Source organism: Stegostoma tigrinum, chromosome 26 (assembly GCF_030684315.1).
Source record: "Stegostoma tigrinum isolate sSteTig4 chromosome 26, sSteTig4.hap1, whole genome shotgun sequence".
Lineage (NCBI taxonomy): Eukaryota > Metazoa > Chordata > Chondrichthyes > Orectolobiformes > Stegostomatidae > Stegostoma > Stegostoma tigrinum.
Genome location: NC_081379.1, coordinates 50554635 through 50581415, shown reverse-complemented (window position 1 = coordinate 50581415; position 26781 = coordinate 50554635). Strand labels below are relative to the sequence as shown.

At 43.1% G+C, this 26781-nt stretch overlaps 1 protein-coding gene across 1 annotated transcript in view; it reads left to right on the top strand.

Annotated features, from left to right (window-relative positions):
• The window catches only part of mmp11a (matrix metallopeptidase 11a), an 84894-nt gene that overhangs the window by 12863 nt on the left and 45250 nt on the right, over positions 1-26781 (top strand). Inside the window, exon 2 of the mRNA XM_048556511.2 lies at positions 22473-22732. Within this exon, the coding sequence (XP_048412468.1) occupies positions 22473-22732 (260 nt within the window). The remainder of the gene's footprint in view (positions 1-22472; positions 22733-26781) is intronic.

The window sequence follows — 26781 nt, the reverse complement described above, 5'->3', positions numbered from 1 at the left end:
CTTGCAGACGACAGATGTGAGACTTACTGCATCCACTGTACCCGGTGCGGCTTCCTCTACATTGGGGAAACCAAGCGGAGGCTTGGGGACCGCTTTGCAGAACACCTCCGCTCAGTTCGTAACAAACAACTGCACCTCCCAGTCGCAAACCATTTCCACTCCCCCTCCCATTCTCTTGATGACATGTCCATCATGGGCCTCCTGCACTGCCACAATGATGCCACCCGAAGGTTGCAGGAACAGCAACTCATATTCCGCCTGGGAACCCTGCAGCCATATGGTATCAATGTGGACTTCACCAGTTTCAAAATCTCCCCTTCCCCCACTGCATCCCTAAACCAGCCAAGTTCATCCCCTCCCCCCACTGCACCACACAACCAGCCCAGCTCTTCCCCCCCACCCACTGCATCCCAAAACCAGTCCAACCTGTCTCTGCCTCCCTAACCGGTTCTTCCTCTCACCCATCCCTTCCTCCCACCCCAAGCCGCACCCCCAGCTACCTACTAACCTCATCCCACCTCCTTGACCTGTCCGTCTTCCCTGGACTGACCTATCCCCTCCCTACCTCCCCACCTACACCCTCTCCACCTATCTTCTTTACTCTCCATCTTCGGTCCGCCTCCCCCTCTCTCCCTATTTATTCCAGTTCCCTCCCCCCATCCCCCTCTCTGATGAAGGGTCTAGGCCCGAAACGTCAGCTTTTGTGCTCCTGAGATGCTGCTTGGCCTGCTGTGTTCATCCAGCCTCACATTTTGTTGCTCCTTTCTTGTGCCTGACCTCAACCCAAACTGACTCTGTCGACATATCATTCTCAAACTGCCTTTCAGGAGCTGCTGTACTCGCCCTGACTGCCAATGCCACTCCCCTACCTCTTTTTCCGCTCTCCCTATTTCTTTTAAAGCATCTAAATCCCAGAACTTCCAACAACCATTCTGCTCCCTGAGTTACCCAAGTTTCAGTAACGGCCACACCATCGTAGTTCCAAGTACCAACCCATGCTCTAAGTTCATCCACTTTATTCTGAGACTTCTAGCATTGAAGTATACGCACCTCAAAACATCTGTGTCCGCAATTATGCTCCATCGACTGCAATTCTTCATAAACCACCTCACTCCCTGTTGTGTCTGTTGGAAGACTGAATACCTCATCCTCTGAATTATAAATCCGGTTCTCCATCCCCTGCCAAACTAGTTTAAACCATCCCGTACAGCTCGAGCAAACCTCCCTCCCAGGATATTTGTGCCCTTCTGGCTCAGATGCAACCCATCCTTACTGTACAGGTCCCACCTTCCCCAGAATGTGCTCCAATTATCCACATAACGGAAGCCCTTCCTCCTACACCAACCCTGTAGCCATGTGTTTAGCTGCACTCTCTCCCTATTTCTTACTTTGTTATCGCGTGGCACTGGTAGTAATCCAGAGATAACTACCCCATTTGTCCTGGACTTCAGCTTCCAACCTAACTCTCTGTACTCATTTTTCATATTCTCAGTCCTTTTTCTATGTCATTGGTACCAATGTGTACCATGACTGCTGGTTGCTCACCCTCCCCCTTAAGGATCTTGAAGACACGATCTGAGACATCACGGACCCTGGCACCCAGAAGGCAACTTTCATCTCTTCGCGTCCTCAGAACTGTCTGTCTGTGCCTCTTACTATCAAATCCCCCACTACAATTGCTCTTCTATTCTCCCCCCTTCCCTTCTGTGCCACAGGGTTAGGCTCAGTGCCAGAGACCTGTCCGCTATGGCCTTCCCCTGGTAGGTTATCCCCCGACAGTATCCAAAACGGTATACTTCTTATTGAGGGGAACGGCCACAGGGGATCCCTGCACTGTCTGCCTATTCCCTTCCCCCCTCCTGACAGTCACCCAGCTACCTTTTTCCTGTCCCTTGGGTGTAACCACATCCCTGTAACTCCTCTTTATCACCCCCTCTGCCTCCCGAATGATCCGGAGTTCATCCAGCTCCAACCCTAGTTCTCTAACATGGTATTTGAGGAGCTGGAGTTGGGTGCACTTCTTGCAGGTGAAGTCAGAGGGGACACCAGCAGTGACCCTTACCTCCCACATCCTGCAAGAGGAGCATGCAACTGCCCTAACTTCCACTCCCTTTACTCTGGATTTCCAGAAGTTGCCAATGTCTGAATTTATCTGTTTCTTCCTGGCTCGCATTCCCTCCGCACACCCAACACTGAAAACAAAGGCGCCGCTTGCTGCACGAGGTAAGGTTTTATACAGGGAGAAACAAAAACCACCCTACCTTTCCGTCAGCACTTTGGCTTGTGGTGCTGCCGCTGAAAACAAGAGGATATTTCTGGAAGATCCTCTGTATCTTTCATGCAGTTATTTCATCTGCCTAACCACATTTCAGAAATCCCCCCCCCCACCGCCCCTTCCATTGCCCTTTTACTCTAATTACTCAAATATCAATTGGGATAATATTAAAATCCCACTGTCTCACCTCTCCATGGTTTTTGCACAACTCTGGGATTTCCCTGAAGATTTTTTCCTTTCTCTCACTATTTGAAGTCCTGTTGGATATTTTCAGTAGTCTGATCATACCTTTTTCTTGCTTCCCTACGCTGATCAATTAATTCTATTCTTGTCCCTTCAAGGACATCTTATTCCAACAGTCTTCCTCATTAAGAATTGCAATTCCACCTTACTTTATCCTCTATCCTTTCTGAACTTTATCAGTGAATATTAAGCAAAGAATCCTTGTCATTTTAAGCCAGGCTGCCACTATTCCTCTATTCCCATGTGCCTATTTGTCCTTGTAGCTCGCCAATCTATTCACTACACTTTATTTAAATACACTCTCGACTGTGTTCCTCAGTATCCTTTCAAGAATGTTCCTATTAAAATGGAACTATTTCCCACTGTAGTACTATCCAACATTCTTACTTTTATGTATCCTTGTTGATCTTCTCTACTTCTGTGTTGGTGTCCTTCTTTCTGCCAATTTAGTTTAAACTCTCCTAGCCACATTACTGAACCTCTCCATTAAAACATTGGTCCCACTACTATTGTGGTGCAAGTTATCCCATTCTAAATTGGTCCTGATGCAACAAGAATCTGCGCTCATCCCTCTTGCACCATGCCTCAAACCTTTATCCTCCTGGTTCTGTCCTCAAAGGTGCATAGTGCAGAAAGTAATCTAGAGATTACCACCTTACCCCCAACCCTAGAAGGCCTGACTATTGAATTTCAATACCTGAGCTCTCTATGCTGTTGCACCAATATGATAATTCTCCATGAAGTCCTTTACCCTGGGATCAGGAAAGCCACATAGTATGCATATCTCAATATGAAGGTTAGAGAAATACTTGTCTCTGTTCCTTTCACCTTGGACTCTCTTATAAGAGCAGGCTCTCTATCTCTCATTCACTCCTGCACCATGCTTTACCCATTGCTGTCATGATCTAGACTATGGCACCACCACAGTCCAAGTTTCCAATCTGAGTTCCCATTTGAGATTAGCACCCACCTTGAAGACTCATTTCCTGTCAATTCCTCATCTTGTAGTTGGTCACCTCCTCAACTATCCTGAGCTCTTAGTGGTGCTAGCTGACCACCTCCTGGAATGTATGATATTAGATAGTCTTTTCCTTCCTGAATGTCTGCACTGACTCCAGTTGCCCTCCAACTGGAACTCTAACAACTGTAAGAGTTTGCAACGTTTTCTTCCAAGACACTACCTCAAATTTACACACAGTGCAGAAGTTATAGTCTTTAGGTCTCAGCTGCTCATCATTTTTAAAAAAAATTCTTTTCACTTTTGTAAAATAAATTGATACGTTCTTGTGTTAAACAATCTTAGTTTTAAATTAACGCCTGTATTGGCTCGGCCTTAATTGTAGACATTGTATCATTTTACATTCTATATTTATTTATTGTGGACTGAAAGATAAAAACTTGTGAATAATAATAGAATCCCCACAGTGTGCAAGCAGGCTTTTCAGCCCATCAAGTTCACACAGACCCTCGAAGAGCATCTCACCCAGACGCATAACCTCCACCCCATTCCTGTAACCCTGCACTCCCCACAGCTAATCCACCTAAACTGCACATCTTTGGACTGTGGGACAAAACTTGTGCAGTCACAGGGAAAATGTGCAAACCCTGCATGGACAGTCATTGAGGCTGAAATTGAGCCCAGTCTCTGGCACTGTGAGGCAATAGTACTAACCTCTAATTCCAGGAGAAACAAAAAAGTAACAAAATCAGAAATTGCTGTAAAAACGAAGCACACCTGGCAGCATCTGTGGGGAGAAAGCAGAGTTAACGTGTCGGAAGAGCCACTAGACCTGAAATGTTAACTCTGCTTTCTTGCCACAGATGTTGCCAGACCTGCTGAGTTTTTACGGCAATTTCTGATTTTGTTACTTTTTTGTTTCTCCTGGAATTACCTGAGTGAAAGAAAACACTGCCACTTTGTCCAAGCATTGGGAAAGGGGATTGGGGAAGATGTTTGTAGATAGCATAATACCAGGAGGGGCATATGTAGAATGAGATTTGGTCAGCAAAAAGCAGCTGAAAGGTCATAATTGTACAGACCAATCATGGATGCCAAAGGCCACTAGCATGATGATAACTCTTTGGTTTCTGGGTAACTGAACAGCTTACAGAAGTGAACGATATTGAGGAAAGCCCTCAGACTGTTGGAAGTCTGTCTCTGAGCAGTAAAATATCTAAGGGCTGAACAGAGACCATTATTTTCTCCCACCAGTTGATGTAACCTATTGCCTTTAACGGTAACTATGAGTCTTTGCAGTTAGTGTACCAGTCTTCCTGCAGATCCTGTGAAGGAATGATAGAATCTGGAGAAAAGAGATTAAAGAACAAAGTCCTGGACAGCTAAAAGGTCTCAATTTGTCAATTCAAAAGTTAGATCTCGCAGCAAATGTTGCAGGAAAGGGAGGCGATTTTCCTCAAGTTTAAACTGAGTATTATACTGCAGAGATAGGCAGCATCGACTTGGCAGAACAACAGACCCCTTCTACATATTTCTTTGTGTGTGTGTGTGTGTGTGTGTGTGTGTGTGTGTGTGTGTGTGTGTGTGTGTCTCTGTAACTTGTTTCCAGTTCCAACCTACTCAGGTAACTAAGAATCAATCTGCTTCACATGCAAACAACCCCTCTGCTCTGATCATATGCACACTGCAGGGACCCACAGTCACAGAAATGGAGTTCACAACAGGAATTCTTTGCTATGAAATTATGTAGCCATCTGGTAGGTTTCTGCCTTCAAAAGCAGTTCCTTCCCATTGGTGTCCCAGTTTTTAACACAAACAAAAAGACATGTGTATCTGTGACTCTGCGCACATGTGACTGTGTGTGTGTGACCGTGTGTTAACAGTTCATAGCTGTTTAATTGAGATTAAAATCTGCATATTTGAAATAAATAGTAGTTCTTCTTAAATATAGCTCCTTGGCTGGTGTTTTCTATTACTTTGATTTCAACAGACCAGTAAATCAGGAACTTCACATGCTTTGATTTTAAATCATTCCAATTGTACTGACCCTGAGAGTAGTGAGGTTTGGTTGTAACAATACTCATCATTAGAAAGAGACAGGGATGTAAAATGGAACTGTCACTAGAATATAATCTAGAAAACCAGGTTAATGCTTTGAGAAGCTGCTGAAACTTGAATTTTAATGAATAAAATCTGGAATATTAAGTTAACCTCAGTAACGGGCATCAGTTTTTATAAAAACTCAGCTGGACTACTATGTCCTTTAGGGAAGGAAATCTGTAATCAGGCATACATGTGACTCTAAATCCACAGCAATCTGTTTGACCCTTAACTGCCCTCTGAAATGGCAAGCCATTCAGTTCTAGAGCAATTCGAGATTGGCAACCAACACTAGCCTTGTCAATGATGCCTATATTCCATTTAAGAAGTTAAAAACGTGTTGTTATATTTACCCCAACCAAAAGTTAAATTTACCTGCTCTTAGCTGGAATAAATGCTTCCAGAATAAAGAATTAGAAAGAGTTTAGAATGTGCTTATTATTTGCCTCTGTAAACCCTGATCAAGGAGCTAAAAGTTTCAATAGAATAAAATGTTAGTTGACTACTGTCTAAACATCCGAGATGTTTGTTTCTATTAAGTCTCAGAATTGGAATGTAGTATACCTTTTTAAAAGACAAGTAGCTTATGCCCTAGGGCTACAAAAAACTCTGTCTCCGTCTGAACAGGGGCCACTTAAAGAATGGCTCACTGAAAGCCTGTCTCTGTTTGTAACCAAAAAGCTTAGTATTAACCCAGACCTAATGACTGTGATAGGTGTGCATAGTTCATAAACACTTAGTTGAATCTTTCAGTACCATGTAACCCACAAATTGTTTTTGTTACCAAGAGCTAATAAAATATTGCCTCAAGAGGTACAAATATCCTCCTGGTGTCAAAAACCCACAACATTAGTGGCAGAACAATTTCTTTTCCTCATCCTAGTCCGCCCACTTCCAAAACCCCAACTAGATATATCCCACTTAGGCTCCTTCACAGATGCTTTTATTCCTGGACTTCTCTACTATCATGTATTGATCACTGTCTGTCTCACTCCACTGACTGCCTCCTGAGATTCTCTACGGCAAGACATCCTCAATACTGCAGCAATTGGAGGAGTCCTCTTTTGGATGAGACTTTATACCAAGACCCTCTGTCTTATCTGATAATTGTAAAGTCCCACTGCACTGTTCAAAGGGGAGAGCTCTGCTCGTCCATGCCTCTGCCAGTACATACCTATCAAATAATAATTATCTGGTCATTTTTAAGCTTGCTGTGTCCAACATTATAAACAGCACCTACATTTCCAAAAGTACTTTATTGGCTATAGAGCATTTGAGGCATCCTGTGCTGTCTCTCCTTATGGTAATGGTTTAATGCCTTTAAAACAGAAGCTTGCACTTGGGAAAATATTTAGTTCCAGTGCATCAGTTAACTAACATTTTATTCCTTTGAAACTTTCAGCTCCTTGATCAGGGTTTAGTGAGGAAACAAATAAGCACATTCTAAACCCTTTCTAAATTAAGATTGTTTGACTTTCAACTCGTGAGAGTTACAGGAAGTCTGCTGTATATGTATGGTGCAAGCTGGTCTAGTTAATAACAATTTTTGTAAACTATTTAAATTTTGATTTGGACTACTGATGACAGTGCTTTAGTGCAATTTGGAAAACAAGCAACTGTTTTTGTTTTTTGTGCCAACTCTTTTCCCTCATTCTGATGTTCATTCCCACTTTGGATATAATTCTGAAAACTGTCTAACTGCATGTTTTCCCGTTATCATCTGTGTGTGGTTTGAATGGAATTTTCCGTTCTGTTGGCCAGGTGCCAGTTCTCATTTAGTCTGATCTTGGTTTGCTGTGTTCAGCTGAAATGTAGAAATTTATTTTTACCACAAGAATGTTGAGGTTACCGTTTTCTCTAATTTGCCCGGTCTGACCACTGCAGATGTTTGTGATGATTTTTATAATGATTTGTCCAGCTCAGAAAATATCTTTAAGACAAAGTTTAACCCTTTTGTACAAGCAGATCACCAAAGTGACCACGATGTGATAGGCAGAGTCAAGAGAATATATAAGGGGCAACAGAAATGTCAGAGAAGCCAAAAATTTACATAGTGTCTGTTGTCGCAGAGGAAGATACAAGAAATCGCCTGAAACTAGAGATTCAAGTGGCTAGAGAAAGGAGTTTAGGTGATTAGTCTTAGTGAAAGAAGATTGTGCTGAATACATTTAGTAGAGCTGAAAAGTTATTCAATCCCTAGGACCTGATGGTCGACATCCCTGAGAGTTGAAAGAGGTAGCTGTACAGACAGTTGATGATTATCTTGCCAGAATCTATAGATTCAGGAATGATTCCTGAAAATTGGAAGGTCACACATGTCACACCACTATTTAGCAATAGAGTGAGAGAGAATCATTGAGCTATATCAGACTTGGCCCAACATCAGTAGTAGGGAAAATGCCAGAATCTATTATAAAGGTTGGATAAGTAGAATACCTGATTATTAATTATCTGATTGCACATAGTCAGCATAGATTTGCAAATGGAAAATTATATTTGATAAACTTATTGGAGTAGTTTTAAGATGTTACTGGAAGAATCGATAAAGGAGAGCTGATGGACGTAGTATACTTAGATTTTCAGATAAAGTCCTCAATAGGTAGCTGGTTAGAAAAAAATTATAACACATAGGATAAGAGATAATGTACTGACAAGGATTAATTGTTTTTCTGACCATTAGCCAGAGCGTAGGAATAAACAGGTCATTTTCACATTGGCAGACCATGCCCAATGAGATACCATTTTTGGAATCCTGCTTGTTCACAGTATATCAAAAATTTGGATATGGGGGCCAAATGTAATGTTTTTAGATGATACTAAGTTAAATAAGAATGTGAGTTGTGAAGCTGAGCAGGTTCAGGAGGATTTGGACGGGCTTAGTAAATGGGCAATATCGTGACATATGGAATATTATATGAAGTAGTTCTCCACTTTGGTATGTGCAAAATTGTTTAAGTGTTAAGAAGTTAGAAAGTGTAGATGTATGAAGGGACCTCGGTATCCATAAGTCACAAAGTACAAGGTTCAACAAGTTTTTTGGAAGTCCAAAGGAACATTAGCTTTTATTGCAAGAGGATTTGAGTACAGGAGTACTAAAGAACTTGGTTAGATCACATCTAGTGTCCTATGTACAGTTTTCCATCTCAGAAAAAGATTTTGCCATAGAGGGAGTACAACAAAAATTTAGCAGACTTGTTCCCGGGATGGCACAACTGTCCTATGGAGGGACAAACTGAAGGTGTATTCTTTAGAGTTTTAAGGAATGAGAGGTGATTTAATGGAAACAAAGAAAATGCTTAAAGGGATTGACAAGGTAGATGCAGGTCAAATTTTTTAAAAATTTGATGACTTTAAAATTTGGGGGCAGCACGGTTGCTTAGTGGTTAGCACTGCAGCCTCACAGCACTCAGGGCCTGGGTTCCATTCCAGCCTTGGGCAACTGTCTGTGTGGAGTTTGCACATTCTCCCCATGCTTGCGTGGGTTTCCTCCAGGTGTTCTGGTTTCCTCCCACAGTCCAAAGATTTGTAGGCTAGGTGGATTGTCCCGTAGTGTTCAGGGTGTGTGAGTTATAGGGGGATGGGTCTGGATGGGAAGCTCCAAGGGGCGGTGTGGACTTGTTGGGCCGAAGGGCCTGTTTCCACACTGTGTGGGGATTCTAATCTTAAAAGTGTTTTCCCAATTGGTCAAATCTAGAACTGGGGAACAATTGTTTTTAAAGTGAAGGCTACCTGTGTCCAAGATGAAGTGAAATTATTTTACTCAAAGCATTGCAAACCTTTGGAATTCTCTAACACTGAGGGCTGTGGAGACTCAGTCTGAGTATGTTTAAGACAGAGATTGATAGATTTCTGATTTCCTTCAGTGTATAAGGATATGGGAATGAGATGGGTTTGATCAGTCATGTTTGTACTGAATAGCAGGGCAGTCTCAATGGGCAGAATGCTTACCACATGCTATGTTCAATTCTCATCAATTCCAAAATTGCCCAAGAATTAGCAAGGAGTAGTTTTGCCTTTTCTGATGTTCTGCATCCTGGTGCATGATGGCGAGGTCTAATGACTGTTTCATACTATGAAACAGTAGGATGCCATTCAACCTCTCCTATCCATGCCAGAACTCTGGAAGAGTAATCCACCTAATTCCATTCTCTATTGCCCTGCAAAGTGTTTTACTTCAGATAAAGGTCTAATTCACTTTTTGAAAGTTGTAATTAAATATACCCCCACCATAGGCACCTCCTAATCACTCACTCTGTTTCTAAATTACTTAATTTGCCATTTTCCTTCACTTGATACCCTCTGGATCTCAATCATTGTGGAAATGTGAATAGTTTCTCCCTACTTTCCCTGTGCATGGTGTTGAAATTTTAAAACTCTTCATCGTTTTGAATACCTCAATTAAATCCTCTCTCAAATACCTTTCCAAGAAGAGTAGATTTTCCATTCTATCTACATAACTGAAGCAAATTTCAAAATGGGTGTTGAAAAGATATTGTATGAAGTAATGGGAACATGATGAATAGATTCAGAGAGGGTGGAGAGTGGTTACTCTTGAATTCTCCACTCTAGCTTGAGGCCACAATGTAAAATCAAGAAGTAGCAAATCCAATTAATATTACAATGGCCATAGAAACCACTAGCTTTTAAAGAGATTTGTATTCCAGTGACTAAAAAGATCACATGACAAATTAAGTTTTAAGACTATTAATGTAATAAACAAAACATAACGTTTCCTAACCACTATTCAGTAGGCAATATTTACTTTAATCAACAGAAAAAGTCCTGCATCTAATTTTTAATTTAACTCAATACTATTTATACTTTGCACCGTCCCTTAAGTGGACATTTTTATTCTCCTAAAACCGTTCCAAAGCAATTCTCTGCTCCCATGGCATGCTTCATTTGTTAAAAATTTCCTTTCCAAGGTACTATTATCTGCTTCCAGAATTGAATTTTATTGTGAAGATGATGTTCCTTCTCTCTAGCCCAAGCTAGGTGAATATTCCAACTTATAACTGCACAAATAGTATCTCCTGCATCATGGACAATAGGATCAGAATTTTCTTGGCTTCAGATCCGGAATAAGTACTCATTTCCTGCTCTGTCCTTCTTTCTGATTCTTACAGCCTGTCATGGATCTGTGAGATCCTGAAAGACCTCAAGAAATCCAATAGCCTGATATGAACTCTTGTCCCCCTCAACTCCATTCTAGTTTGGAATTAAATAGACAACCTAAAGTGCTTATAAATTCAACACTCTGAACTGTGAGACTTGGAAAATAACACAAGATGCTGTTGTCTATAGATGTGAGCATCTTGCACCTTTTTCAGTAATTCTCTTGACTTGGGCTCCTCATATATATCATAATAAGCAAACCATCCAGAATTTACAGGTCAGATGACATTCTTTGTTTCCTCAGATTACCTTACTAAATTAAAGAGACAAAACATAACAACCTTAAATTTCCAAATTTGTAACAATGATTAACTCGGACAAAGTTGATATGAGCCATCTAAGAGCTGGCTAGTAACCATTTCATTCATCATTCCTCTGATACCTGTACTGCCCTAAAGGCTGACCTAGGCTGGACTCTTGGGCATCACTCTATATTCAGGGTCCGCAATTATATGAGCAAGATGTCCAGCCAGAATGTGAGGAAGTGAGAATGACCCGCAACCTGCAGTCTGAGTGATTAAAGATTTCAAAAGGAAACTGGATGGTTACTTGTAGCCAAGTAAAAGGTGGTGAAATCTGCACTGGAAACAGAATCTGCTGGAAAATGCTCCTATCACTGTAATTTCTCCACCAGCTGGTCTTTCTGAGCCCCAAAGGCTTTTCCAACCCCTGTCATTCTGGATGGTACAATTCATCCCTGTTTCTCTGACCTAGTACTGTCCAGTTAGAGGCCAATCATTCAGTCACATACCATCACAATTTTTTCTGAAAATGTATGCCTGACAGACACGTGGACTTGATGGCATGAATGGCCTTCAGTGCCTTAATGATTATGATAACACTGCCTCCTTCTCCATTCCAATATTTTTGAACCAATTGTTGATGCTTTTCCTTGTTACACCAGCATAGATCCATTAAGAGAGACAATGGATGTGCTTCATTAATAGCCATCATAAAGCCTCTGGTCCCAGCAAGAGGCACAATATTTCAAACCAATGAGCTGAACCAACTGTGCATCCGCCAGTAGAGGGAGGTGTGTGATGGTGAATAGATATGAAATGAAATCTATATACTCTACATTCAGAGAGCACCTTCCTCATCTTGCCCCCAGAATTATCAAGTACTTTAAATAATAAAAAGTACTTATTGACTGTAGTCACAGTCTGTAGATGAGTTCAGACTATACGACTATGCATGGGGCAAATATTGCACTCAGAGTCCTCTCAGATTGATGGAGTACCCTTTGCTTGGTTTCATCCCTGAACAGTGGAGTCCTTTTTGGGTGTTCATTGAGGATGTACAGGATTCTTACCCCTGCTTTGGATGTGGAAGGGGTAGTGGTCAGGGAAAGAATGGACAAAGTGCTCAAAGAAATTGTGATTTCAGAAACTGTTTTTTTCTAATGAGATTAAAGGAAGATGGGACAAGAGGTCAGCAAATTCCTGGCATCAACTTTTGAAACATCAAAAAGTAGAAGCCAATATTACAACACTCCTCACATTGAGACCATCGAGACAGACCAGCAAGCTGCACAGATGTTGGTTGGTTAAGAATAGAAAGGAACCTTGAGATAGTGAAGACTGAAATCCCTTACAGCTAAAGGCTGAGCTTTGAAGGAATGAGGACTTTTGTTACAATAGTTTCTGTAAATGTGCAATATTCTGATTTTAAGCAAGTTATTTCATTCTATGCTGCAGAAGCAATTCCCTTGCATGGTTAAAGGATACTGACTTCAAACGGAACTGAAAACTGGCTAAAGCACGGGGCGCAGTAAATGGGGCAGGAGTCATTGCTGAATATATAACTCATTTGGAATTGGAGGCCAACAAAGCTGTGTAAATTTGAAGGTGACAAAGGATTGAAACATGTGAGAATGGGCAAAATAAATGTAAGGATGTGTGGACAAAAGTCGGCTGAAGAGCAGTCAATCATATTTAATGTGGACAAGGGCAAAGTATTGAGAAGGAAAACCAACAGTGGGAATGTGACCTCAATAGCTGTAGGCTACAGATTACACCACAAGCAAAGGATTTGGTGATATTAGTGCACAGCTGGCTGAAACCAGCAGTGTCAGCAATTGGGGATGGTGATATTTCGAAGGGCAGAGGGAAAGGACACAAATGCTTGCATACTAATTGTTGTTTACATGCATCTAGAGTATTGGCTCCAGTTGGGATCTTTCTGATCCCATGCATGATTAGGAGAATAAGCTGTCTATCAAATGCTCAGTTAATCAAGGGGGCTCTTTCTAACTTGTCCACTTCCTTTTGATGTAAACTGTTGCAGGAAAAAGCCTTTGGCCATCATTCAAAACTAGTATTTCACCATGGTTTCCTTTTTGAGCAAAATATTGAGCTTTCTTTCATTGAGAATGGTTTGGTTTGTTTTCAATGTGTTGGAATGGACTAGAGAGAATAAATTAGCAGTCTTAAAGCTAGTGCTTCTCTACAATCACTAAATTTTGAGACATGCTCTCAATGGTAATGACCAGTTGCATTTCTTTTACTGGTATTCATGGATCTCGTCACATGCATGGAACATAGAACAGCACAGCACAGTACAGCTCTTCAGCCCACAATGTTGTGCTGAACTTTTACCCAAAACCTAAGATCTATCTAATCTCCACCCCTACTTTATACTTTCAACCATATGCCTATCTAATAGGTGCTTAAATGCCCTGAATGAGGCCGATTCGACTACCGTCTCCGCCAATGCATTCCACACCCTGACCACTCACTGAGCCTACCTCTGACGTCTCCCCTGCAAAGTCGGTAGTATAATGTCATTCGGTTTAGATGGAGTTCTGAATTTAAATAATTTTCACACTTTTGTTGGAACCCTGTGTTAAATATACAATAAAGATGCATGCTGTTAAAAAATGTTTATTTTTTCATTACTTCACTCTTATTGCTTGAATTGAAGGTACAGATATATTCCTTCATCTTGGACAGACTGGCTTTTTCTTTACCTAGCATCTTTGCCCTAAAAAGACAAATTTCTGACATCTTTTCACAACCTCAACATGTACAACCTTTTACAGCCAGTGAATGAAGTCACTTTTGTAATACCAAACATGTGCACAGCAAGATCCCACAAACAGCAATGTGGTAATGCCAAGATGAACAGATTTTAATGATGGTGATTGAAAGATAATAATTGACCAGGACACAGAGAATAACTCCTGCTCTTTGAAATACAGCTGTGGGATCTTTTGCATTCCCCTCTAAGAAGCTAATAACCTTGTACTGATCATTTTCAATGATTTGGGGAAAATGAACAAAACTTGGATGTAAAATAAAATCAAACTGATACTTGGGATGCTGGTTTGAGGTCAGTGTGATTGTGGAAAAGTGAATGATTTATAGTCACACGGAAAGGACGACTTCCTCCTTTTTGCTGTTTGCAGTGCATTTTGCCCAGAAAATCTTAGATTATAAATGCAGCAGCCGTTACAGGGGCAACGTTCCTAAATATGTTGGCACTCAACAAGCCAAGGTGACTTTGCTGGCTCAAGGAAGATGGGTGTAACCCTATGGATTTTCTATGTGGCATTTTGTTGGAACTTCTAACAATGCTTTCTTTGCCAGTAATTCTCTCTCAAGCTGTCCTAATAACTCACTATTAATATTCACCTAACCATTTCTCTCTCCTGGAACACAAGGAAACCCTCTTTTCCTTCAACACTGCACCTTTACATTCATGTCATCCCTTTGCTGAGGTGAGTTGATCAAAATTGAAACACTGGCCATGTAAATCTGCAACAGTTTGGGAGAATATTACATTCCTGCAATAAATGGGCTGAAGGCAGGACCAGGAGCTCTACCAACATTTCATTTGCTAATAATGGTTATAGACCCTGATGTTACTAGCCCCCCCAGGCAGATGTTGCTACAAGGAAGGGTGAGATAGGAAAATAAAAGAAGATTTTAAGTCTGTAATATATGCTTCAAGTGTAGGCATCTAACATGCATATTTATATTATACAACATTTCAGGGTTACCATTGAACTAAACTATCCGTATAAATACTGTGGCTTCAAGAACAGGTCAGAGGCTTAGAAAATTGCAGCAAGTAACTCACCACCTGGCTCCCTAAAGCCTGTCACCATCCAGAAATCAGGAGTGTGATGGAATACTCTTGACTTGCCCGGATGAAAGCAACGCCAACAACAATCAAGGAGCTGACCCTGTTGGGACAATGCAATCTGCTGGATTAGCACCCCATCCACAACCATAACCTTTTTCCTCCCTTCACAGTGGCTGCAGTGTTTGCATTCCAGATGTGCAGTGCAGTAACTCGTCAAGAATCCTTAGACAGCTCCTTCCAAATCTATGACCTCAACCAGCAAGAAGGAAAGTTCAGCAAATACGTGGGAACACCATCACATGCCAGATTCCTCCTAACTGACACCCTATCCAGACTTGGAAGTAAAGCACCATTCTTTCACTTGCTGGGTCAAAATCCCTCCATAAGTGCATTGGGTGTTGTCAAACTAACATCAGAGCTCTGAAAGGAAGATTACCACCTTTTACAAAGGCAGTTAGGATCAGGCAATAAATTCTGGCCCAGGAACACCTACGTACTATGAAACAATGAAACGCAAGTCAGCTTGAAATAAAAATTGCATGTAAAACCTTTTTGTAGTTAAGGAGTTGAGACTGTGTCTAGTTTTGATAAGCTAACTGAAGAACAGAATTAAACCAGTAGCTTTTCCTGACCACACTGAGCAATGCAGCAGGCACCCTGAAGAACATCAGCATTAATCAGCAAGATAGCAGTGTGAGGTCCTGCCAATTTATATTGGCTCCTGTTGAACGAAGCTTTTGGATATTAAGAACACCTGTGGACTAGTGTGCAATAATTCTAAATAAATAAATCATATCTTTGAAACCATTGGAGGGGAAACCCCCATGAAAAGTGCACTTTGAAGACTGAGTGTAAGGATTGTGGAGTGGATCCTCCTCTCCTGCCTTGACTCTTCTGGTACTGAATACTTTGCCATCAGCATTTTTACAAGCCAATACTGCACATTATGATGAAAGGCAAACCACAAGGTCTGTAGGAGATGATTAAATCCCCTCGAACTTGCCCAAACCTAATGAAACCTGTTCTTCCCAGAGGAAGCTCTGTGTGTTGAGCCTCAGAGTCATTAATCCACAGTACTGCTCTCCCACATGGTCACTGAAATGGGTCTGACTCATCTTCCTGTTTATATCTGCAATGAGTCACTGCAGTCAGAGGTTCAGTGTCTGTTGAGCCAAAACACTAACATGTGACATAGTACCCAAACAACTGAGGAACAGGAGAAGCTAAATGATTGGACCGAGCTAGGGGGAATGTGAAAATGTCTGTCTCGGCTGCAAGGTTTCTGAATGAAATGCAGACAAACATTGCTACATGACTTCAACCTGTACTGAATAAAGAAAGTTACAGCACAGGAACAGGCCCTTCGGCCCTCCAAGACTGTGCCAATCCAGATATTCTATCTAAACCAGTTGCCTATTTTCCAAGGATCCGTATCCCTCTGCTCCCAGCCTGTTCATGTGTCTGTCCAGATACATCTTAAATGATGCTATCGTGCCCACCTCTACCACCTCCACTGGCAATGTGTTCCAGGCACCCACCACTGTCTGCGTAAAGAACTTTGCATACATGTCTCCCTTAAACTTTTCCCCTCTCACCTTGAAATCATGACCCCTAGTAATTGAGTCCCCTGCTCTGTGGGGAAAAAAGCTTCTTGCTCTCCACCCTGTCTATACCTCTTATGATTTTGTAGACCTCAATCAGGTCCCCCCTCAACCTCCATCTCTCTAATGTAAATAAGCCTAATCTACTCAACCTCACTTCATAGCTAGCACCCTCCATACCAGGCAATATCCTGGTGAACCTCCTCTGCACGCTGTCCAAAGCATCCACATCATTTTGGTAATGTGGCGACCAGAACCATACGCAGTATTCCAAATGTGATCGAACCGAAGTCTTATACAACTATAACATGACCTGCCAACTCTTGTACTCAATGCCCCGTCTGATGAATGAAAGCATGCCGTATGCCGCCTTGACCACTCTATTGACCTGCATTGCTACCTTCAGCTACAATGGACCTGAACACACAGATCTCTCTGTGCATCAATCTTTCCCAGGGTTTTCCCATTTACCACATAGTTTGCTCTTGAATTGGATCATTCAAAATGCATCACCTCGCATTTGCCTGGATTGAACTCCATCTGCCATTGAGCATAACATGGGTCTGGGATCCCCTGCCATTTTCACTCTTAAGCTTAGCTTAGTCCTAATATAATATCAAATAATAGATAAATAAAATGAAAATTCTTTTACCAATCACTCGACTTACCAGCACACGATTTAAAAAAAAGAAAGAAAACCTACTTTCCCAACACACCACACAGTCTTTTTTTCAGTTAGAGGAGGAGGGCGAGAGGGAGACACTGCACACATAGTGTCTCAGGTTTAGTCACTGCCCAAATATATCAGTTCATTCAACTTCCCAGAGTGCAATTTGACCGCTCCCACTCAGCTACACTGCCAAAATGTACAGCATGGAAACAGGCCCTTCGGTCCAACTTGTCCATGCTGAGAACTGGCACAGATACAATGGGCTAAATGGTTGCCTTCTGCACTGTGACATTTGATATTTGAATATTTTCATTTACACCCAACCTGATCTAGGCCAGAAGGTTTTAGATTATCTTTACTGAGGTATACCTTAGGGTAAAGATACACTTCCTGATATCACCAAAGTCTTAATTTTAAAGGTCGGGCATGTTCTGGATTTTCCTTTCAGAGGGAATAAATTTTGCTATTTTCCAAACAAAAGAGATTTGAGTGTAAAAAGTTGGAAAGTCATATTACAAATGTATAAAACTTTAGTTCAGTTTAGTTTGGAGTACAGTGTGCAATTTTAGTCACCAAACTATAGGAAGAATATGGAGGCTTTGGGAAGGGTGCAAAAGAGATTTATCAGGATGTTAGAGATAACAAAGTGTGGAGCTGGATGAACACAGCAGGCCAAGCAGCATCTTAGGACCACAAAAGCTGACGTTTCAGGCCTAGACCCTTCATCAGAAAAGGGGGAGGGGGACAGGGTTCTGAAATAAATAGGGAGAGAGGGGGAGGCGGATCGAAAATGGATAGAGGAGAAGGTAGGTGGAGAGGAGACAGACAAGTTGAAGAGACGGGGATGGTGCCAACAGAGGTGAGTGTAGGTGGGGAGGGGATATGTCACTCCGGGGAGGACAGACAGGTCAAGGGGGTGGGATGAGGTTAGTAGGTAGGAGATGGGGTGCGGCTTGAGGTGGGAGGACGGGATAGGTGAGAGGAAGAACAGGTTAGGGAGGCGGGGACAAGCTGGGCTGGTTTTGGGATGCAGTAAGGGGAGGGGAGATTTTGAAGCTATGAAATCCACATTGAAATCATTGGGCTGCAGGGTTCCCAAGCAGAATATGAGTTGCTGTTCCTGTAACCTTCGGGTGGCATCGTTGTGGCACTGCAGGAGGCCCAGGATGGACATGTCGTCTCAGGAATGGGAGGGGGAGTTGAAATGGTTCGTGACTGGGAGGTGCAGTTGTTTATTGCAAACCGAGCGGAGGTGTTCTCCAAAGCGTTCCCATAAGCCTCCGCTTGGTTTCCCCAATGTAGAGGAGGCCACACCGGGTACAGTGGATGCAGTATACCACATTGGCAGATGTGCAGGTGAACATCTGCTTGATGTGGAAAGTCATCTTGGGGCCTGGGATAGGGGTGAGGGAGGAGGTATGGGGGCAGGTGTAGCACTTCCTGCCGTTGCAGGGGAAGGTGCTGAGTGTGGTGGGGTTGGAGGGGAGTGTGGAGCGGACAAGGGAGTCACAAAGAGTGGTCCCTCTGAAAAGCAGACAAGGGTGGGGATAGAAAATTGTCTTTGGTGGTGGGGTTAGTTTGCAGATGGCAGAAGTGTCGGAGGATGATGCATTGGATCCGGAGGTTGGTGAGGTGGTATGTGAGGATGAGGAGGATTCTCTTTTGGCAGTTATTTCAGGGACGGGGTGTGAGGGATGTGTTGTGGGAAATGCGGGAGACACGGTCGAGGGTGTTCTCGACCACTGCAAGGGGGAAGTTGCGGTCCTTGAAGAACAAGGATATCTGAGATGTATGGGAGTGGGATGCCTCATCCTGGGAGCAGATGTGGCGAAGGAATTGGGAATAGGGGATGGAATTTTTGCAGGGGAGTGGGTGGGAGGAGGTGTATTCCAGGTAGCTGTGGGAGTCGGTGGGCTTGAAATAGATATCGGTTTTGAGGTGGTTGCCTGAGATGGAGACCGAGAGGCCCAGGAAGCTGAGGGATGTGTTGGAGATGGCCCAGGTGAACTTAAGGTTGGGGTGGAAGGTGTTGGTGAAGTGGATGAACTGTTTGAGCTCCTCATGGGAGCACGAGGCAGCGCCAATGCAGTCATCAATGTAACGGAAAAAGAGGTGGAGTTTAGGGCCAGTGTAGGTAGGGAAGAGGGACAGTTCCACGTAACCTACAAAGAGGCAGACGTAGCTTGGGCCCATGCGGGTACCCATGGCCACACCCTTTGTCTGTAGGAAGTGGGAGGAATTGAAAAGATGTTGTTGAGGGTGAAGACGAGTTTGGCTAAGCAGATGAGGGTGTCAATGGAGAGTGACTGGTTGGGCCTGTGGGACAGGAAGAAGCGGAGGTCTCTAGGCCATCTGTACGGGGAATACAGGCACTGGACATCCATGGTAAAGATGAGGTGTTGGAGACTGGGGAATTGGAAGTTCTGGAGGAGGTAGAGGGCGTGGGTGGTGTCACGGTCGTAGGTAGGGAGTTCCTGGACCAAGGGGGAGAAAATGGAGTCCGGATAGATGGATAACAAAGTGTGGATCTGGATGAACACAGCAGGCCAAGCAGCATCTTAGGAGTACAAAAGATGACGTTTTGGGCCGAGACCCTTCATCAGAAAAACGTCAGCTTTTGTGCTCCTGAGATGCTGCTTGGTCTGCTGTGTTCATCCAGCTCCACACTTTGTTATCTTGGATTCTCCAGCATCTGCAGTTCCCATTATCTCCAGATAGGTGGAGATGAGTTCGGTGGGGCAGGAGCAGGCAGAGACAATGGGCCAATCAGGGCAGGCGGGTTTGTGGATTTTGGGAAAGAGATAGAAGTGGGCGGTGCGAGGTTGGGGAACTATGAGGCTGTGGGTGGGAAACAACCTGAGGTGATGAGGTTGTAGATGGTTTGGGAGATGATGGTTTGGTACTCGGGGGTGGGGTCATAATCCAGGGAGTGGTAGGAGGAGGTGTCGGTGAGTTGGCATCTGGCCTCAGCGATGCAGAGATCAAAAAGACTTTCCATATCAAGCAGATGTTCAACTGCACATCTGCCAATGTGGTATACTGTATCCACTGTACCCATTGCGACCTTCTCTACATTGGGGAAACCAAGCGGAGGCTTGGGGACCACTTTTGAGATCACCCACCCTTGGTTCGCAATAAACAACTGCACTTTCCAGTTGCGAACGATTCCAACTCCCCCTCCCATTCCTTAGACGACATATCCATCCTGGACCTCCTGCAGTGCCACAATGATGCCACCCAAAGGTTGCAGGACCAGCAACTCATTATCCTGCTTGGGAACCCTGCAGCCCAATGGTATCAATGTGGATTTCATAGCTTAAAAATCTCCCTCCCCCTACTGCATCCCAAAACCAGCCCAAATCGTCCCCGCCTCCCTAACTTGTTCTTCTTCTCACCTATCCCCCCCTCCCACCTCAAGCCACAACCCCATTTCCTATCTACTAACTTCAACGCTCCCCCTTGAACTGTCCATCCCCCCGGACTGACCTATCCCCTCCCTACCTTCCCACCTACACTCACCTCTACTGGCTCCATCCCTGCGTCTTTAACTTGACTGTCCCCTCTCCACCTGTCTTTTCTTCTACCCATCTTCAATCCTCCTCCCCCTTTCTCCCTATTTATTTCAGAACCCTCTCCCCTCCCCCTTTTCTGATAAAGTGTCGCGGCCTGAAACGTCAGCTTTTGTGGTCCTAAGATGCTGCTTGGCCTGCTGTGTTCATCCAGCTCCACACTTTGTTATCTCGGATTGTCCAGCATCTGTAGTTCCAATTATCTGTCTTTGTCAGATGTTGTCTGGATTGGAGTGCATTAGCTATAAGGAGAGGTTGGACAAACCTGGCTTGTTTCTGCTGGAACAGTGTTGACTGAGGAATGATCCGATAAAAGTATATAAAATTATGACAGGAATGAATAGGGTAGAAATGTCAAATCCTTGGAGGCAGAGATTTAACATGAGAGTCAGACGTCATGGAGACGTACAGAGCCTTTGGTGCAACTCGTCCATGTTGACCAAACATCCAAAATTAATCTAGTTACATTTGCCAGCATTTGGCCCATATCCTTCTAAATTCTTCCTCCTCATACACCCATCCAGATGCGTTTTAAATATTGTAATCATACCAGCCTCCACTACCTTGTCTGGCAGCTCATTCCAAACCTGTACCATCCTCTGCGTGAAAAAGTTGCCCCTTAGATCCCTTAAATCTTCCCTCTCTTAACTTAAATTGATGCCCTCTAGTTTTGTGAGGCAAGTTTTTTTAACTTAGATGATAGTAGGTGCTGGAATGTACCTAGAATGTACCTGGAATAAACTAGAATGTGCTGCTCGGGAGCTAGTAGAAACAGGTACGATTGCCACGTTTAAGTGATATTAAGATACATGAAAAGGCAGAGAACAGGAATATGGACCACGTGCAGGCAGATGGGATCAATTTAGTATGAAATTAGGATCGACACAGATATGATGGGTGTTCCTGTGCAGCACTATTCTATGTTCTAACTTTCTGAAACACTCCATTAGATCATTGTTTTATTCTTGTCTTCTCATGCAATTCAAGAAAGTAAAAGACGTTTGTACTGTGCTTGGACATCTTGTTTTGAAGTGTATTCAGTTGCAATTATAATATAGGAAATGTGACAGCTCATGTGCACAGCAGGATCCCACAAACAATGTAGTAATTGACATTGATTGAGGGATAGGCATTTGCCAAGACACTGCAGATTAATCCATCTGATCTTCTTCAAAATAACGCAAGGTTTACATTGACCTGAACAAATAATGGGGATTTGGTTTAATATTTCATCTTAAAGGTGTAATCTTGAACTTGTAGCTTGTATTGAGAGTGCATCATCCGTTGCAGTTCTGTTTGAAAGACCATTCAATTATTCCCATTTCCAGCTTTGCTTCCCATTGCCCTGTAAACCTTCCCTTTTTGAAGTATTTACCCACTCCTCTTTGAAGTTGCCAAAATATCTGCTGCCCTGTCCACCATTGTTTTTTTCAGGCAGTGCAATAGACTGTAAAAATATGTCTGCCAATTTCACATTATTCCCTCTTATCCTAAATCCACTTGCCCTATCAAAATGGCACATAATCAGGTATTTTTACTGAACCAGCTGTAACTTTCTTGATGGAGAAATGTAGCGATTGCAATGAGGTCAGCAAGCCTCCAAAGTAAGCATAACTCCATACCACCCATCATCCAAAGAGCTGGTAGAAAGAGCAATCCAAACTTTGAAAGCTGGTTGACCTCATTTTCAATCACTACAAGAATGATCCCTGTTTTGTCATTTAATTAGAGTCTGTGGCTTTCCATAAATGTTTCACAAGAAATCCAACTAATTCTCAGTTTATGAACATTCCAGGGCAGGAGTGAGGAACTGAAATTCCCCAGTCTAAAGCAGAGGCCTGGGAGATGCCAGTTACAGTCCCACCACAAAGATCTGTTGCAACCAATTGAACGTGCGTTTCACAACACTGGGGGTACCTCAACATTCCTTAACCCTCGCCGCTGTGGTGTTCCTGATCTACCATCTGGGAAAAATATTCAGCATGGCTCCATGAAAAGGAAACGACGCTTTGTGCTGGCAGGAGGACGGTGGAACAAAACCGACCTGACATACAAGTAGGAGATTACTATCTAGGGAATTACCCAGGATCATATTGTACCCTATGATGCAGTTTAGTTTGCACTGTTAACCCGTGTAATATGTAGCATGAAGAGTGGACTTTTAATCTGATTTCTTATAGTTTATGTACTGAGTACTGTATTTACATTGTGTGTGTGTGTGTGTGTGTGTGTGTGTGTGTGTGTGTGTGTAAGTCTATGATATTGTAGCAATCTGGATTCTGTGCTTCCTGATTACATTGCCTGCACGTAGCTGACTGATCACAGACACATCAAATTAAGACTAGGTGAGTACCTTTTTATATTAGAATGTTGCATGTTGTGATATCATGTAACTTTCTTAAAGGTACAACATCTGTGTGGTCAGGAATCTGTGCCATAATACAACACACTGCCCATCCCAAGGGAACATTATCAAGGATTATGCTGTATGCTGTCCATCCTATTTTCTATCACTTAGCCAATTTCCTATGCATGTTGCTACTGAGCCCTTTTTATTCCATGAGCTATAACATTTTGCTCAAAAGTCTGTGTGACTTTGTATGAGATGCCTTCTGGAAGTCCATGTCTAATAGAAGCACTCCTCATCATTCTCTGCTATCTCATCAAATAATTCCAGCAGGTTAATTAAACATGACTTTCCCTTAAGAAATCCATGCTGACTTTATTAACTTGCAGTCATTCATGTGGCTATTTAATTCTGTTCTTGACCACCGTTTCCTGGAACTTCTCCTCAACCACAGTTAACCTAAGGCCTATAGTCGCATGGCTTACTGGTGTACACTTTTGAGCCGTGAGTAATCTTTGCAATTTTCCAATCATTTGGCTCCGAAGCTGAGTGGAAGGATGAGCAGAAAAGATTTTGCTAATGCCTCAACAATTTCCAGTCTTTCTCCCTTCAACAGCTTTAGATGCATCCCATTCAATCTCAGTGCCTTGTCAACTCTAATTTGGGCAGCCTAATCAATACCTCCTTGTCAATCGTTAATCCTTCAAAATTCTTAACTGCTACCTCATTCACCATGAACTGTGCAATGCCTTTTTCCTTGGTAAAGACTATGTTCATTTAACATCCAGCTATGCCTTCTCCCTTGTGTATAATTCCATACTTTGGCCGTCAGTTGGCCACAATCTTCCATTTACCACCCTCTTTACTATGTATTTGCTTATATAAGACATTTAGATATTTTTTATTAGCTGCCACTCTCTTATCATGCTCTTTTTTGCTTCTATAATTTTGCTGTTTCACTCCTCCTTAGAGCTTTCTATATTTGGCCTGATTCTCAGTCATATTATCTTAGAGTCTGAGGGGGTAGAGCTGTACAGCATGGAAACAATTTGGTCCAATTGTCTAACTTGTCCATGCTGACCAGATATCCTAAATTAATCCTTGCATTTGGTCCATATCTCTCTAAATCCTTCCTATTCATATACCCATCTAGATACCTTTTAAATGTTCTAATTGTACCAACCTCCACCACTTCCTCTGGCAGCTTATTCCATACATGTACCACCCTCTGTAGAAAAAGTTTCACCTTAGATCGCTTTTAAATCCTTTCCTTCTTACCTCAAACCTATGCTTTCTAGTTTTGGATTCTCCTACCCTGGGGAAAAGACTTTGGATATTCACCCTATCCTTGCCCCTCATGATTTTATAAAACTCTATAAGGTTCAACCCCTCAACCTCTGATACTCCAGAAAAAACAGCCCCAGCCTATTTCAGCCTCTCCCTACAGCTCAAACCCTCCAATGCCAGCAACATGCTTGTACATCTCTCTGAACCCTTGCAAATTTCACACTATCCTTTCTATAATAGGGAGACGAGATTGCATGCAGTATTCCAAAAGTGGTCTAACCAATGTCCTGTGCAGCTGCAACATATCTTTCCAACTCCTATACTCAATGCATTGACTAGTAAAAGCAAGTGTACCAAACCCCTTCCTCACTATCCTGTTGACCTGGGAGTCCACTTTCAAGGAACGATGAACCTGCACTCCAAGGTCTTTGTTCAGCAATACTCTCCAACACCTTACCATTAACTGTATAACCCTGCCCTGATTTGCCTTTCCAAAATGCAGCATGTCACATTTAATTAAATTAAACTCCATCTGCTACTCCTTGGCCCATTGACCCATCTAATCAAGGCCCCTTTTTACTCTGAGGTAACATTTTTTCACTGCCCAATACATCTCTAATTTTGGTATCATCTGCAAACTTACTAACCAAACCTTCTGTGTTCATATCCAAATCATTTATATAAATGATGAAAACCAATGGATACAGCATTGATTCTTGTGGCACACCGCCTCCAGCCTGAAAAGCAACCCTCTACCACCACCCTCTGTGTTCTACCTTTGAGCCAGTTCTGTATCCAAATGGCTAGTTCTCCCTGTATTCCACACGGTCTAACCTTGCTAACCGGCATACCATGAGGAACCTTGTCAAACACATTACTGAAGCCCATATAGATCACATCCACACCTCTGCTCTCATCAATCCTCTTCGTTACTTCTTCAAAATATCTGACCTCTGACGTTTTTTTCTTAATCTTAATTTACATCTCTTTTGTCATCCAGACAGCTCTGGATTTCCATGGTTTATGCTTTCCCCTTTATGGAAATATACCTTGAGAATGCCCAAAGCTAAAAGGCAGCCCATTATCCAGTTACAGCTTTTCCTGCCAACCTTTGAATCAATCGATCTGGGTCACATCCATTCTTGCTCCATTGAAGTTGGCTTTCCCCCATTAATTATACTTACACTGGAATGTTCTTTAACCTGTTCGATAGACTGCCTCAACCTTTTTAGAGGACGGTGACTACTGACTCCCCAATGTCTGTCCATCATCCAAATAGCACAATTCAGGAGTATGATGGAATGTTCCCAATTTGCCTGAATGTGTGCAGCTCCAACAACACTCAAAATTCATGATTATCCAGAACAAAGGAGCCTGCTGGATGGCCGTCCTACTTTACATCTTCCACATTCACACCCTTCATCACTGGGCAAAGTAACACAGATGCACTGCAATAGCTCCCCAACTCTCTTACAGTAACACCTTTTAAACTCCATGCCATTCTCACAGGTAATTAGGGATAAAAATTGTTGCTGGACCAGCCAGCAATGCCCACATCGTGTGAAGAATATTTTAAGGGTCTTCTAGAGTCAATGTTGATATCAAAAATTTCAGGCCAACTGCTCTGTTCCATAGTAATAAAATGTGAGGCTGGATGAACACAGCAGGCCAAGCAGCATCTCAGGAGCACAAAAGCTGACGTTTCGGGCCTAGACCCTTCATCAGAGAGGGGGATGGGGGGAGGGAACTGGAATAAATAGGGAGAGAGGGGGAGGCGGACCGAAGATGGAGAGCAAAGAAGATAGGTGGAGAGGGTGTAGGTGGGGAGGTAGGGAGGGGATAGGTCAGTCCAGGGAAGACGGACAGGTCAAGGAGGTGGGATGAGGTTAGTAGGTAGCTGGGGGTGCGGCTGGGGGTGGGAGGAAGGGATGGGTGAGAGGAAGAACCGGTTAGGGAGGCAGAGACAGGTTGGACTGGTTTTGGGATGCAGTGGGTGGGGGGGAAGAGCTGGGCTGGTTGTGTGGTGCAGTGGGGGGAGGGGATGAACTGGGCTGGTTTAGGGATGCAGTGGGGGAAGGGGAGATTTTGAAACTGGTGAAGTCCACATTGATACCATATGGCTGCAGGGTTCCCAGGCGGAATATGAGTTGCTGTTCCTGCAACCTTCGGGTGGCATCATTGTGGCAGTGCAGGAGGCCCATGATGGACATGTCATCAAGAGAATGGGAGGGGGAGTGGAAATGGTTTGCGACTGGGAGGTGCAGTTGTTTGTTGCGCCTCCCAGTCGCAAACCATTTCCACTCCCCCTCCCATTCTCTTGATGACATGTCCATCATGGGCCTCCTGCACTGCAACAATGATGCCACCCGAAGGTTGCAGGAACAGCAACTCATATTCCGCCTGGGAACCCTGCAGCCATATGGTATCAATGTGGACTTCACCAGTTTCAAAATCTCCCCTTCCCCCACTG